Genomic DNA, 16547 nt, shown 5'->3' with positions numbered 1-16547 from the left:
AGATTGTGTGCATCAATTGAGGCAAATGTCAGGTATCTCTGGAGTATTTTTTTCCCTTTTTCTTGCCGGAAAGAGATCTAGTTACCTAGAACAGATTACACATGTTGTCCTTGGGAGAGAAATAGATTAGATTACCTAATTCTAAGACACTCAAACACCTAGCTAGCTTACGGCGATGCTTTCCATGTTTTGATAGGATATCCCCACCGAACCAAGTATTTTCTCTACCTTTTCCTCGCGTGAATATCTATGCTCGAGGTTCCTCCAAAGGCGATACATGTGGCAACAACTACGATTTTTGTTTGAAATTGGCCGGTGATCGAGGCAACTCGATCACAGGTTTTCAGCATGTATTGCGTATAGGCTCCTCCGTTTCCAGCATAATACGTTAGCTGCTACCACACTTCAATTCGTCGGAATGTGTAATTTCGCCCAACTTACATGCAACTTAATTCGCCATGTACCATTGGCTCGATCTGACCCTGTGACAGAAAGCACTAGGTGCCAGAAAAGGTCTCGTGAAATTTCCCCCGCTGCCCGCCGTAAAATACTGAACGGCCGGCGAACTGGACTGCTGCTCCGCCTTTCTCCCGACCTATATATACACCGCACGCGCGCGCGCAGATGCACACTTCACTAACTTAACTTTCACATAGAGAATTCCGGAAGCTTTCAGCTAGGTAGCCTCGCTGCAAACCAAGATCAATGGCGAGCACCGAGGTGTCCAACCCGCCGTCGTCGAAGCGGCTGTCCCCGAAGGGGAGCTTCAGGCTCAGTCTGCCAGGCCTTCTTGCCTGCGGCCAGTGCAAGGCCACCACCGTGTCGCCCCCGGACTCCCCAACCGGCCCCGGCGCAAGGTCGACACGCTCCCTATCGTCGTCGGCGTCGTCGTCCATGGGAACGTCGTCACGCGGGCGCGAGCGCGACCGCCAGGCGGAGCTCCGGGAGATCTTCCGCCACTTCGACCGCGACATGGACGGCCTGATCTCCGGCCTGGAGCTCCGCGACTTCTTCGCGTCCATGGGCGACGGCGGCGCGGCGGCCGCGCTGGAGCTGGACGCGGCCAGCGGCGGCGGCGGCGACCTGACGCTGGGGTTCGAGGAGTTCGCTCGGATCGTGGAGCGGAAGGGCGGGGAGGAGGAGGAGCGGGAGGACCTGCGGCGCGCGTTCCAGGCCTTCGAGGCCGTCAAGGGCTCCGGCCGGATCACGCCGCGCGGGCTGCAGCGCGTGCTCAGCCAGCTCGGCGAAGATCCGTCGGTCGCCGAGTGCGAGGCCATGATACGCGCCTACGACGACGACGGCGACGGCGAGCTCGACTTCCACGATTTCAACCGCATGATGAGCCATGGCTAGCGACCTATATGTCCCATGGCGCGCGCGGCTCGTTGCTTCCGTACGATTTCGATGTTATCCGTTGTGTGCTTCTGGTGTGCTTTCCCGCGCCCATTCGTAGTGGGTTTGCTATGCCAGTATGTCGTTTGTGTGTGTATGTTTGGCGTCCGATGTTTGTGTGCTGGAGACTTTCCTAAGACAGACGATGCTGTAATCTTGCCATGCCGCCAAGGATAGCAATTTTATCTAGTACGTGATGTTAATTGGAACTCAGAGACAGCATGCTTAGAGCAACTCTAGCATGCCCGAAAAACCACACGAAAACGCATATGCTTATTGTTCACTCAAGATCATTGACCGGGCGATGACTAAGCTCAGGGCCGGCTTAGGTCTTTTAAGAGCCCCAGGGCGAACTCCATTGATGCGCCCAATGGAGTTTTTTATATTCTATACATAATTTTTTTCCAATAAAATATATTAATATCAAAAGATAATAATTACATCTAGCTTCTGCAACAACGCTCCACCTAGTGGTAGTACGGATGCACACAGCTAAAAAGAAGTAAAGAAAACTAAGAAATAAAAGTCCCGCTACAGCAATTCAGACCTAGCAACAGCAATACAACCACCACCGTGACAACACCTGAAATACAGACTCTCTAAAAGCAACGCCTCCAAGAAGAGAACAGTGCACCATCGCCGTCGTCGCCCGATCAAAGGTCTTAGGTTTTCACCCTCAAGATAATCCCCACACTCAAAACAATATCTCCAACAAGATCATTGTCAGGCACAACTAGTTAAGGCCACACCTTGGGTTTTCACCCCGAGATGTAAGACTCTGAACTTCACCTGTGTTGCCGCCCCCACATGCATACCACTGTTGCGGAGCCCGGATCGCCAAGCAAATCCCTCAGCATCACGGAGACTCAAACCTCCTTTAGCCAGTCCACCAATCCGACCTTCAGGATATTCCTTCTTCTGACTCCACCATGGACCAAAAAGTCACCTGATGTCAACACAGAATAGATCTTCGCGCTGCTCCCTCCAGAACCAAACGGTCGGAATAAAAACATGGGTGCGCGAGACCGAATACCACCCGATCCAGCAAACTCCAGGCAAAGATGCATTGTTTCATTCGCCAGTGGAGTTTTCCGGAACTCATCTCTCCATCTAGATCAAAGCAAACTGACGCAGATCTTCATCTTCGCTTGCAAGAAACCCAAGGACCGCCACCAAAAATAAAGCAACACCAGCAGCCCCCACGCCGCCAGTCCCTCATACCGGATCACCAGGGAAGAGGACGGCGGTGCGGATCATGCGTACCACCGCTGAACCGTCACCCGGGGCGGAGGCCGCCACAGCACCACTGAATCCTCCATGGCTACCGACGGAGAGCGTCAGGCCCCGACCAAGTAGTCGTGCCGCCCGGCTTCCTCCACCGGCGCTTCATCACCTCCCATGGAACACCGCCGCGGAAACCCTCTCCTCCCCCTCATCGTTCAACGGAAGGGGCGCCACCACTGCCGCCGTGGCCGGGGCCGGGGCTGTGGCCGAGGCCTGGGCCGGCAGCAGCGGCGGCTCAGGGGCAGCGGTTCATATGGTTGGATCCCGACATACTTGTTTGGAGAAAGACACACTCCGTTTTCATTGCTTAGAACACTCTAGTTTCACTTTTATTGTTCTACGACTGTTCTCTTTTGCTAGTACTGCGTTTAGCTCTTGTTTTCCACTCGTATTTTGTTTAGAGCTTGCTAGTTTTCTTTAGTTAGGTATGATTAGCTCTCTGGTCTTTATTTTTTATTATCTATGAGAGTTGTTTCAAATAAATTGATTGGTGTTGGAGAAGGGTAAAATATTTCATGCTTATAGTGGTACAAAAAGAAGCTTGTTTAGACTGTGGCTTAGACTTTAGCATGTCATGTTAGATTTTAATTTTAATTATATGCTTAGTAGTTATTGTTGTAGCATGACTTGTCTCAAATAGCTGAGAGTGCTTAATGTGCCATTGAAAGAATCATGTGTTGTTTCCATCATACAAAAGCATAATATTGTGGTGTTATCCTTTGATGCTTTATTTGGGTTGAGTTGGCACATGCTTACACCATGTTATGATTACAAACCAGTCACCTCAAGCCTCTATCATCATTTAGTTTTTGACTTGTAATATCACTTTATGCTTTGATTAATAATGTTTTATCGCTATGCATGATTATGGCCATTATTGGTCTCTTAGTTGGTCGCTTCTAGTCTTTTGCTAGCCTTCACATGTACTGAGTATGAGCTCTACTCGTGCATCCAACTCCCAAAAAAATAAAGTTTGCCAATTGTGTCCACCATACCTACCTATATGTGGTATTTTACCGCCACTCCAAAGTAAATTGCTTATGTGCTACCTTTAAAACCTTCAAAAACTATTACATGTTTTGTGTTCCTGTTTTAGCTCATGAGGAATTATTAAATGCTTTATTGTCTTTTCATGACTTCACACCTTGACTAGCATGAATAATGTGCTAGTCCTTAATACTGTAAAAAGAGCAAGACAACTGGGTGCCCAGCCCACCTAAAATAAATAAATAAAGCTCCACACACTATGTACTGGAGATATCCTAAATAATGATGTGCAAAAGGAGAACTATATGGGAGCCGCTCTTGAAGTCACTATATGAAAGGATGATAAACCATTTGATATCAGTCGCTGACATAGACATACATACCTCTCAAAATACATTTTCAACACCTCTGTTTTATTCAAAATAAAAAAAGGTCTAGCACATGAGTAATCTCTGCTTCCCTCTGCGAAGGGCCTTTCTTTTACTTTTATGTTGAGTCTTCATCTTCTAACTTTATGCACCAATTAAGAGAGCATAATTGTCATTCTGAGTATAATATGCATAGTCCCAAGATTTATTATTGATTGATTCATAATTATGTTATTGCTTGTTCTCAAATTATTTTTATCTAGTCACCCTTCTGAACTTTAAAGGTGTCCTATGCATTTATATTTTGCTATTCCATGAAGAACAATCTGAATACCACTTTGATATGTTTTCTCTATGCTAAAAAACAAACAATTGCTTTCAGTGCACTATTATTCATGATCTTTTGTTTGAGTTATTTTCATGTTGTAACATAATTGCTAAGTTCTTTTGTTAGAATTATATCTATCATGCCTATGTTTAGAGTACTTTGATCTCAGCTTACAATGCTTTTACAATAACTTGATCAAGATTGTGTTGGGTGCATGTAACCTCAAAAATTATTTTTGTTATCACTTACCTATTCGAGGACGAGCATGAGTTAAGCTTGAGGATGCTGATATGTTGCAAACATATCTATGATTTTTGATGTTCCATGCTTGTTTTACACGAATTGCTATATGTTTTGTTTACACTTCATGGCATTTTTATGCATTTTTTTGGAACTAACATATTAACAAGAAGCCACAATGTTAGTTCCTGTTTTCTGCTGTTTTTGTATTTCAGAAAAGTTGTTCTGGAAATATTCTCGGAATTGGACGAAACAAAAGCCAAAGTTCCTATTTTTCTGTCACGAAGACGGAGTCCAAAGGGGAGACGGAGAAGAGCCGGGGGCGGCCACACCACCCCTAGGCGCAGGCCCTCTGGTCGCGCCTAGGTATGGTGTGGGCCCCCCGGACGTCCACCAATCTCGCCATTTCGCCTATAAATTGACATCCTCGGGAAAATGCAAGATACCCGAGCCTCCATCCACAAAATGTTCCATGGCCGTCGCCATCATCAACCCTAGTTCGGGAGGGTTCTGAAACTCTTTCCGGCACCATGCCGAAGAGGGAGATCATCGCCGGAGGCCTTTTCATCATCATACCCACCTCCGGAGTGATGCGTGAGTAGTTCATCTTTGGACTACGGGTCCATAGCAGTAGCTAGATGGTTGTCTTCTCCTCTTTATGCTTCATGTTTAGATTTTGTGAGCTGCCTAACATGATCAAGATCATCTTTATGTAATGCTACATGTTGTGTTTGCTGGGATCCGATGAATATTGAGTACTATGATTGAGTTGATTATGATCTGTTTTATATGTTATTTGTGATCATGCATGCTCTCTGTTGCTAGTAGATGCTCTGGCCAAGTATGTGCTTGTGACTCTAAGAGAGAGTATTTATCCTCTAGTAATCTAGGAGAGTAAAAATAACTCCTAAGATTGTAGATGTGTTGTTGCTACTAGGGAGAAAACAACAATACTTTATCCAAGGATAATTATATTGTTTACTTTACACACTTTACTTAATGCAATAATATGTTGCTTTCAACTTAATACCCAAAGTTGTTCGGATGATATCCTGAGGGTGGATTATTAGTCATAGATGCAGTTCGATTACGGTCTATGAATCTTGTTGTAATACCCAAGTGAATCTCATAGTAATCATCTTATCATGTATAGTCTTTATTCTGTCAATTACCTAGATGTAATTTGTTTACCCAACATGTTATTTATCTTTATGGAGAGACACCTCTAGTGAACTGTGGATCTCGGTCCTTTCTTTTACAACTCATACAACCATCTACTGCAAATACATGTTCTGTTTCCTTACTGCAAGCATTGTTCTCTTTATTCTCATTGTAAACAAACATCTCTTTCCACACTATACGTCTAATACTTTGTTTTCAGCAAAACCAGTGAGATTGACAACCTCACTGTAAGTTGGGGCAAAGTAGTTTGGTTGTGTTGTGTGCAGGTTCCACATTGTTGCTGACATCGGTAGTGCGCCCTGCCAAAGTCAGCCAACAACAACCTTCAGAAGTGATTTATTTCTCCTACTGATCGATTAAACCATGGTTTCTTTCTGGGGAAAAACTTGCCGATGTGCTCATCATACTGATACGTCTCAAACTTATCTATAATTTATTATGTTCCATGCTACTTTTATGATGATACTCACATGTTTTATACACACTTTATGTCATTATTATGCATTTTCCGGCACTAACCTATTGACGAGATGCCGAAGAGCCGATTCTTGTTTTGTGCTGTTTTTGGTTTCGAAATCCTACAAAGGAAATATTCTCGGAATTGGACGAAATCAACGCCCAGGGTCTTATTTTTCCACGGAGCTTCCAGAAGACCGAAGGGATTACGAAGTGGGGCGACGAGGCGCCGCCACCATAGGGCCGCGCGGCCTGGGTGGGGCCCGCGTCACCCTATGGTGTGGGGCCCCCGTGCGTCCACCGACGCTGCCCTTCCGCCTACTTAAAGCCTTCGTCGCGAAAACCCCAGTACCGAGAGCCACGATACGGAAAACCTTCCAGAGACGCCGCCGCCGCCAATCCCATCTCGGGGGATTCAGGAGATCGCCTCCGGCACCCCGCCGGAGAGGGGAATCATCTCCCGGAGGACTCTTCATCACCATGATCGCCTCCGGATTGATGTGTGAGTAGTTCACCCCTGGACTATGGGTCCATAGCAGTAGCTAGATGGTTGTCTTCTCCTCATTGTGCTATTGATGTCTATGGGAGCTTCTATTCTTGTAGACAGTGTTGGGCCTCCAAGAGCAGAGGTTTGTAGAACAGCAGCAAGTTTTCCCTTAAGTGGATCACCCAAGGTTTATCGAACTCAGGGAGGAAGAGGTCAAAGATATCCCTCTCATGCAACCCTGCAACCACAAAGCAAGAAGTCTCTTGTGTCCCCAACACACCTAATAGGTGCACTAGTTCGGCGAAGAGATAGTGAAATACGGGTGGTATGAATAAGTAGCAGACAACGGCACCAGAACGATTGCTTTGCCCGGGACGAGTAAACAAGCGGTAGTAACGCAGTAGATGAGTGACGCTGAGTAAAACGATAAACAAGCAGCGATAGCGATATTTAGGAACAAGGCCTAGGGATTAGACTTTCACTAGTGGACACTCTCAACATTGATCACATAACGAAACGAGATAAATGCATACTCTACACTCTTGTTGGATGATGAACACATTGCGTAGGATTACACGAACCCTCAATGCCGGAGTTAACAAGCTCCACAATAATGCTCATATTTTAGTAACCTTTAGTGTAAGATAGATCAAAAGACTAAACCAAGTACTAACATAGCATGCACACATTGTCACCTTCATGCATATGTAGGAGGAATAGATCACATCAATATTATCATAGCAATAGTTAACTTCGCAATCTACAAGAGATCATGATCATAGCATAAACCAAGTACTAACACGGTGCACACACTCGTCACCTTTGCACACGTGCGGGGAGGAATAAAACTACTTTAATAACACATCACTAGAGTAGCACATAGATAAATTGTGATACAAAACATATTGCAATCATAAAGAGATATAAATAAGCACCTCACTATGCCATTCAACAGTGAATAAGTATTCTGTGAAATATAGCCTAAGAGACCCACACGGTGCACACACTGTCACCTTTACACACGTGGGACAAGGAGTCTCCGGAGCTCACATAGGTAAAACTCACTTGACTAGCATAATGACATCTAGATTACAAGCATCATCATATGAATCTCAATCATGTAAGGCAGCTCATGAGATTATTGTATTGAAGCACATAGGAGAGAGATGAACCACATAGCTACCGGTACAGCCCCGAGCCTCGATGGAGAACTACTCCCTCCTCATGGGAGCGAGCAGCGGTGATGAAGATGGTGGTGGAGATGGCAGCGGTGTCGATGGAGAAGCCTTCCGGGGCACTTCCCCGCTCCGGCGAGGTGCCGGAACAGAGACTCCTGTCCCCCAGATCTTGGCTTCGCGATGGCGGCGGCTCTGGAAGGTTTTCCGTATCGTGGTTTTTCCTCGAACGCGCCGAGGTTTTTAGGTCAGGGGCTTTATATAGGCGGAGAGGCGGCGCAGGAGGGCTTCTGGGGGGCCCACACCCTAGGGGGGCGCGCCCCCCCCTTGGCCGCGCCGGGGTGTGGTGTGGTGGCCCTGCCCCCCTCTCCGGCGGTTCTCGTGTGTTACGGATGCTTCGGGTAAAATAGGAACACTGGGCGTTGATTTCGTCCGATTCCGAGAATATTTCGTTACTAGGATTTACGAAACCAAAAACAGCAGAAAACGGGAGCTGGCACTTCGGCATCTTGTTAATAGGTTAGTTCCAGAAAATGCACGAATATGACATAAAGTGTGCATATAACATGTAGATAACATCAATAATGTGGCATGGAACACAAGAAATTATCGATACGTTGGAGACGTATCAGCTATCATGTTAGATCTTGTGAGCTGCCTATCATGATCAAGATCATCTATTTGTAATGCTACATGTTGTGTTTGTTGGGATCCGATGAATATGGAATACTATGTCAAGTTGATTATCAATCTATCATATATGTGTTGTTTATGTTCTTGCATGCTCTCCGTTGCTAGTAGGGGCTACGGCCAAGTTGATACTTGTGACTCCAAGAGGGAGTATTTATGCTCGATAGTGGGTTCATGCCTCCATTGAATGCAGGACGGTGACGGAAAGTTCTAAGGTTGTGGATGTCTCTGTTGCCACTAGGGATAAAACATCAATGCTTTGTCTAAGGATATTTGTGTTGATTATATTACGCACCATACTTAATACAATTGTACATTGTTTGCAACTTAATACCGGAAGGGGTTCGGATGATAACCTCGAAGGTGGACTTTTTAGGCATAGATGCATGCTGGATAGCGGTCTATGTACTTTGTCGTAATGCCCTGATTAAATCTCATAGTAGTCATCGTGATATGTATGTGCATTGTTATGCCCTCTCTATTTGTCAATTGCCCAACTGTAATTTGTTCACCCAACATGCCATTTATCTTATGGGAGAGACACCACTAGTGAGCTCGTGGACCCCGGTCCATTCTTTTACATCTGAAATACAATCTACCGCAAACTCTGTTCTTTCTTGTTCTTCGCAAACAAACATCATTTTCCACACCATACGTTTAATCCTTTGTTTACGAGCAAGCCGGTGAGATTGACAACCTCATCTGTTAAGTTGGGGCAAAGTATTGTGATTGTGTTGTGCAGGTTCCACGTTGGCGCCGGAATCCCTGGTGTTGCGCCGCACTACACTCCGTCACCAACAACCTTCACGTGTTCCTTGAGTCCTACTGGTTCGATAACCTTGGTTTCATACTGAGGGAAAACTCGCTGTTGTACGTATCACACCTTCCTCTTGGGGTTCCCAACAGACGTGTGTCAACATGCCGACAACAAGGATTTTTCTGGCGCCGTTGCCGGGGAGATCAAGACACGCTGCAAGGGGAGTCTCCCACATCCAATCTCTTTACTTTGTTTTTGTCTTGCTTTACTTTATTTTATTTACTGCTTTGTTTGCTTTCTTTATTAAAAATACAAAAAAAATAGTTGCTAGTTTTACTTTATTTACTGTCTTGTTCTCCATATTAAAAACACAAAAAAAATAGTTACTTGCAATTACTTTATTTAGTTTCTTTTATTTACTACTGTTAAAACGAGTAATCCTGAAGTTGAAGTTCGTTCGTTTAAGCAACAAGGGGGAGAAAGTTTTAAAGATGCTTGGTATAGAATTAGTGATGCTCATCATAGGTGCATTAAGAAACACTCCACTATTATCCTACTTAGGAACTTTTATGTTGGTATCTCTAGCTGGAATAGGTATGTTCTTGATACTCTTGCGGGAGGTAATTTCCTAGGCACTCCTGCTTTAGAAGCTAGTTGCATCATTGAGAGTGTAGTTGGAATACCACCTGTTAATGAAGCTAAAATTGAAATCTCTCTTGAAGATGTCATGAAAAAGTTGGAAGCCATAGAGAAAAATCTTCCAAGTGTTGAGACTAAATTGAGAATATTACTTAATGACACTGATAAACTTGATAAAACTCTAAGTGGAATCAATGAGAGAATTGCCATTTTAGAAACTTGTGCTACTCATGATAATCGAACCCATAGGATTAGTGAACTTGAAGAAGCTATGGGAACCTTGGGTTCAACTTTTTCTTCTCTTAAGTTTAAGGAGAAAGCTTATGTGGGTAAGGAGCAAAAGTTCATGTATGTCTCTAAAGTGCCTAAGCCAAAAAAAACTATTATAGGCCTAAAATTGACAAAGCCCTTAGCACCACTATGTATGATGGAGCATCTAAGATACCCATTGATGTTGATGCTTCGTTTTTCGACAATACTTGATTCACACTTTCTGCGCCTAGCTGAAAGGCGTTAAAGAAAAGCGCTTATGGGAGACAACCCATTATTTTACTTCTAAACTTTTGTTTTATATTTGAGTCTTGGAAGTTGTTACTACTGTAGCAACCTCTCCTTATCTTTATTTTATTGCATTTTTGTGCCAAGTAAAGTCTTTGATACTAAAGATGATACTAGATTTGGATTACTGCGCAGAAACAGATTTCTTACTGTCACGAAATTGAGCAGCCCCTTCTGTAGGTAATTTATAAAAATCTGCCAATTTACGTGCGTGATCCCCAGATATGTACGCAACTTTCATTCAATTTGAGCATTTTCATCTGAGCAAGTTAAGTGTCCCAGAAAAATTCGTCTTTACGGACTGTTCTGTTTTGACAGATTCTGCCTTTTATTTCGCATTGCCTGTTTTGCTATGTTTGATGGCTTTCTTTGTTCCATTAACTTTCATTAGATTTGTGCAATGTCCAGAAGTGTTAAGAATAATTATGTCACCTCTGAATATGTGAATTTTCGATTATGCACTAACCCTCTAATGAGTTTGTTTTGAGTTTGGTGTGGGGGAAGTTTTCAAGGGTCAAGAGAGGAGGATGATACAATATGATCAAGAAGAGTGAAAAGTCTAAGCTTGGGATGCCCCGTGGTTCATCCCTGCATATTTTAAGAAGACTCAAGCATCTAAGCTTGGGGATGCCCAAGGCATCCCTTCTTCATCGACAACTTATCAGGTCACCTCTAGTGAAACTATATTTTTATTCCGTCACATCTTATGTGCTTTACTTGGAGCGTCTGTATGTTTTTGGTTTTGGTTTTTATTTGAAAAAAATCGGATCCTAGCATTCCTTGTGTGGGAGAGAGACACGCTCCGCTGTTGCATATGAACACATGTGTTCTTAGTTTTACTTTTAATGTTCATGGCGAAGGTTGAAACTGCTTCGTTCATTGTTATATGGTTGGAAACAGAAAATGCTTCATGTGGTAAATGGTATGATGTCTTGAATAATTTGATACTTGGCAATTGTTGTGCTCACATAGATCATGTTTAAGCTCTTGCATCATGTACTTTGCACCTACTAATGAAGAACTACATAGAGCTTGTTAAAATTTGGTTTGCATGATTGGTCTCTCTAGAGTCTAGATATTTTCTCGGTTAAGGTGTTTGAACAACAAGGAGACAATGTAGAGTCTTATAATGCTTGCAATATGTTCTTATGTAAGTTTTACTCGTACCGTTTTATACTTGAGTTTGCTTCAAACAACCTTGCTAGCCTAAGCCTTGTATTGAGAGGAATTCTTCTCGTGCATCCAAATCCTTGAGCCAAAAACTATGCCATTTGTGTCCACCATACCTACCTACTACATGGTATTTCTCTGCCATTCCAAAGTAAATTACTTGAGTGCTACCTTTAAAATTCTATTCTTTGTCTTGCAATATATAGCTCATGGGAAAATAGCCTTAAAAACTATTGTGGTCAAGAATATGTACTTATGTATCTTATTTCTTAATAAGTTGCTTGTTGAGCGGTAACCATGTTTCTGGGGACGCCACCAACTATTACACTTTTGTTGAATATCATGTGAGTTGCTATGCATGTTCGTCTTGTCTGAAGTAAGGGTGATTTATCATGATCAAATGGTTTGAGTATGCATATTGTTAGAGAAGAACATTGGGCCGCTAACTAAAGCCATGATCCATTGTGGAAGTTTCAGTTTGGACATCAATCCTCAATCTCTTATGAGAATATTATCAGTTGTTGAATGCTTATGCATTAAAGAGGAGTCCATTAGTTGTTGTCTATGTTGTCCCGGTATGGATGTCTAAGTTGAGAATAATCAAAAACGAGAAATCAAATGCGATCTTTCGCTTTAGACCTTTGTACAGGCGGCATAGAGGTACCCCTTTGTGACACTTGGTTGAAACATATGTTATGCAATGATAATCCATGTAAATCCAAGCTAATTAGGACAAGGTGCGAGCACTATTGGTAATCTATGCATGAGACTTGCAACTTATAGGATGTCTTATACATAACACATATGATTTATTACTACCGTTGACAAAATTGTTTCTATGTTTTCAAAATGAAAAGCTCTAGCACAAAAATAGTAATCCATGCTTCCTCTGCGAAGGGCCTATCTTCTACTTTATTGTTGAGTCAGTTTACCTACTTCTTTCAATCTTAGAAGCAAACACTTGTGTGAACTGTGTGCATTGATCCTTACATGTTTACCTATTGCACTTGTTATATTACTTTGTGTTGACAATTATCCCTGAGATATACATGTTGAAGTTGAAAGCAACTGCTGAAACTTACATCTTCCTTTGTGTTGCTTCAAAACTTTCTACTAAGAATTTATTGCTTTATGAGTTAACTCTTATGCAAGTCTTATTGATTCTTGTCTTGAAAGTACTATTCATGAAAAGTCTTTGCTATATGATTCAGTTGTTTATTCATTGTCTTTACCATTGCTTCGAATCGCTGCATTCATCTCATATGCTTTACAATAGTATTGATCAAGATTATGGTAGCATGTCACTTCGGAAATTATCCTTGTTATCGTTTACCTACTCGAGGGCGAGTAGGAACTAAGCTTGGGGATGCTTGATACGTCTCAAACGTATCTATAATTTCTTATGTTCCATGCTACTTTTATGATGATACTCACATGTTTTATACACACTTTATTATTATGCATTTTCCGGCACTAACCTATTGACGAGATGCCGAAGAGCCGATTCTTTGTTTTACGCTGTTTTTGGTTTCAGAAATCCTACAAAGGAAATATTCTCGGAATTGGACGAAATCAACGCCCAGGGTCTTATTTTTCCACGGAGCTTCCAGAAGACCGAAGGGATTACGAAGTGGGGCGACGAGGCGCCGCCACCATAGGGCCGCGTGGCCTGGGTGGGGCCCGCGCCGCCCTATGGTGTGGGGCCCCCGTGCCTCCACCGACGCCGCCCTTCCGCCTACTTAAAGCCTTCGTCGCGAAAACCCCAGTACCGAGAGCCACGATACGGAAAACCTTCCAGAGACGCCGCCGCTGATGTCTACGGGAGCTTCTATTCTTGTAGACAGTGTTGGGCCTCCAAGAGCAGAGGTTTGTAGAACAGCAGCAAGTTTCCCTTAAGTGGATCACCCAAGGTTTATCGAACTCAGGGAGGAAGAGGTCAAAGATATCCCTCTCATGCAACCACTGCAACCACAAAGCAAGAAGTCTCTTGTGTCCCCAACACACCTAATAGGTGCACTAGTTCGGCGAAGAGATAGTGAAATACAAGTGGTATGAATAAGTAGTAGCAACGGCACCAGAAAAGTGCTTTGCCCGGGACGATAAACAAGCGGTAGTAACGCAGCAGTAGTAACACAACAATAGTAACGCGATGAAAACGAGTAAACAAGCAGCGATAGCGATATTTAGGAACAAGGCCTAGGGATTAGACTTTCACTAGTGGACACTCTCAACTTTGATCACATAACAGAATAGATAAATGCATACTCTACACTCTTGTTGGATGATGAACACATTGCGTAGGATTACACGAACCCTCAATGCCGGAGTTAACAAGCTCCACAATTCAATGTTCATATTTAAGTAACCTTAGAGTGCAAGAAAGATCGACACGACTAAACCAAGTACTAACATAGCATGCACACTGTCACCTTCACGCCACGTAGGAGGAATAGATCATAACAATACTATCATAGCAATAGTTAACTTCACAATCTACAAGAGATCATGATCATAGCATACGCCAAGTACTAACACGGATGCACACCACTGTCACCATTACACCGTGCGGGAGGAATAAACTACTTTAATAACATCACTAGAGTAGCACATAGATAAATTGTGATACAAAACACATTGCAATCATAAAGAGATATAAATAAGCACTTCACTACGCCATTCATAACGGTGAGTAAGTATTCCGTGAAATATAGCCTAAGAGACCCACACGGTGCACACACTTGTCACCTTTACACACGTGGGACAAGGAGTCTCCGGAGATCACATAAGTAAAACTCACTTGACTAGCATAGTGACATCTAGATTACAAGCATCATCATATGAATCTCAATCATGTAAGGCAGCTCATGAGATTATTGTATTGAAGTACATAGGAGAGAGATGAACCACATAGCTACCGGTACAGCCCCGAGCCTCGATGGAGAACTACTCCCTCCTCATGGGAGCAGCAGCGGTGATGAAGATGGTGGTGGAGATGGCAGCGGTGTCGATGGAGAAGCCTTCCGGGGCACTTCCCCGCTCCGGCGGGGTGCCGAAACGGAGACTCTGTCCCCCGGATCTTGGCTTTGCGATGGCGGCGGCTGCGGGAAGGTTTTCCGTATCGTGGTTCTTCGCATCGGGGGTTTCGCGACGGAGGCTTTATATAGGCGAAGAGGCGGCGCAGGAGGGTCGAAGGGGTGGCCACACCATATGGCGGCGCGGCCGGGGGCCCGGGCCGCGCCGGCCTATGGTGCGGAGGCCCGGTGCCCCCTCTCGGTCCTTCCCGGGTGTTCGGATGCTTCCGGTGAAAATAGGAACACAGGTCTTGATTTCGTCCGATTCCGAGAATATTTCGTTACTAGGATTTCGAAACCAAAAACAGCGAAAACGACAGACGGCACTTCGGCATCTTGTTAATAGGTTAGTTCCGGAAAATGCACGAATATGACATAAAGTGTGCATAAAACATGTAGGTATCATCAATAATATGGCATAGAACATAAGAAATTATCGATACGTCGGAGACGTATCAAGCATCCCCAAGCTTAGTTCTGCTCGTCCCGAGCGAGGTAAAACGATAACAAAGATAATTTCGAAGTGACATGCCATCATAACCTTGATCATACTATTTGTAAACATATGTAGTGAATGCAGCGATCAAAATAATGGTAATGACATGAGTAAACAAGTGAATCATAAAGCAAAGACTTTTCATGAATAGTACTTCAAGACAAGCATCAATAAGTCTTGCATAAGAGTTAACTCATAAAGCAATAATTTAAAGTAAAGACATTGAAGCAACACAATGGAAGATTAAGTTTCAGCGGTTGCTTTCAACTTGTACATGTATATCTCATGGATAATTGTCAACATAGAGTAATATAACAAGTGCAATATGCAAGTATGTAAGAATCAATGCACAGTTCACACAAATGTTTGCTTCTTGAGGTGGAGAGAAATAGGTGAACTGACTCAACATAAAAGTAAAAAAGAATGGTCCTTCAAAGAGGAAAGCAGGGATTAACATGCGCTAGAGCTTTTCATTTGTAAGGCAGGAGTAAAATTATTTTGAGAGGTGTTTGTTGTTGTCAACGAATGGTAATGGGTACACCAACTACCTCGCCAACCGGACTTTCAAGAGCGGCTCCCATGAATTATTTGCATGTTTATGTGGCACTCCTTCCAACCTTTCTTACACAAACCATGGCTAACCGAATCCTCGGGTGCACGCTAACGATCACATACCATGAAGGAGTGCCTTTTTAGTTTAGTTTTATTATGATGATGACACTCCCCCATCCTTTGCTTACACAAGCCATGGCTAACCGAATCCTTCGGGTGCCAGTCCAACAATCACAAACCATGGAGGAGTGTCTATTTAAGTTAATTAATTCGGGATCTGGGAATCCCATTGCCAGCTCTTTTTGCAAAATTATTGGATAAGCGGATGTGCCACTATTCCATATGAGAGTCCGTCAAAAGTAAATGACAAGGTTGAAAGCTAAACACCACATACTTCCTCATGAGCTATGAAACATTAACACAAATTAAGAAGCATTTTGAAGGTTTTAAAGGTAGCGCATGAGAATTTACTTGGAATGGTTTGAAATGCCATGCATAGGTATTTATGGTGGACACTCTGGAATAACTTGGTTTTCATGTGTTTGGAGGCACGAGCAGCGTTCCCGCTCGGTACAAGTGAAGGCTAGCAAAAGACTAGGGAGCGACAAATCAAGAGAGCGATGACTTGTCATAATCATGCTTGCGGCAACATAAATTAAGCGAGGCATAAAAGTGATACAAGAACTCGAAGCAATGTAAATCATTGAGGCTTAAT

At 43.5% G+C, this 16547-nt stretch overlaps 1 protein-coding gene across 1 annotated transcript; it reads left to right on the top strand.

Annotated features, from left to right (window-relative positions):
• Positions 1–705: 705 nt before the first annotated feature.
• Positions 706–1353, top strand: LOC124663192 (probable calcium-binding protein CML41). The gene has a single exon (XM_047200917.1). It carries the CDS (start codon positions 706–708, stop codon positions 1351–1353), a length of 648 nt encoding a protein of 215 aa, XP_047056873.1.
• The last annotated feature ends 15194 nt before the right edge of the window (positions 1354–16547 follow it).

The sequence above is a fragment of the Lolium rigidum genome, chromosome 6 (genome assembly GCF_022539505.1).
Source record: "Lolium rigidum isolate FL_2022 chromosome 6, APGP_CSIRO_Lrig_0.1, whole genome shotgun sequence".
Lineage (NCBI taxonomy): Eukaryota > Viridiplantae > Streptophyta > Magnoliopsida > Poales > Poaceae > Lolium > Lolium rigidum.
The sequence above is the reverse complement of the archived record's forward strand: the minus strand, read 5'-3'. Positions and strand labels throughout refer to the sequence as shown.

Bases quoted from the DNA above. Each gene is read 5' to 3' on its own strand.
- LOC124663192 (XM_047200917.1), top strand. From the start codon at position 706: ATGGCGAGCACCGAGGTGTCCAACCCGCCGTCGTCGAAGCGGCTGTCC.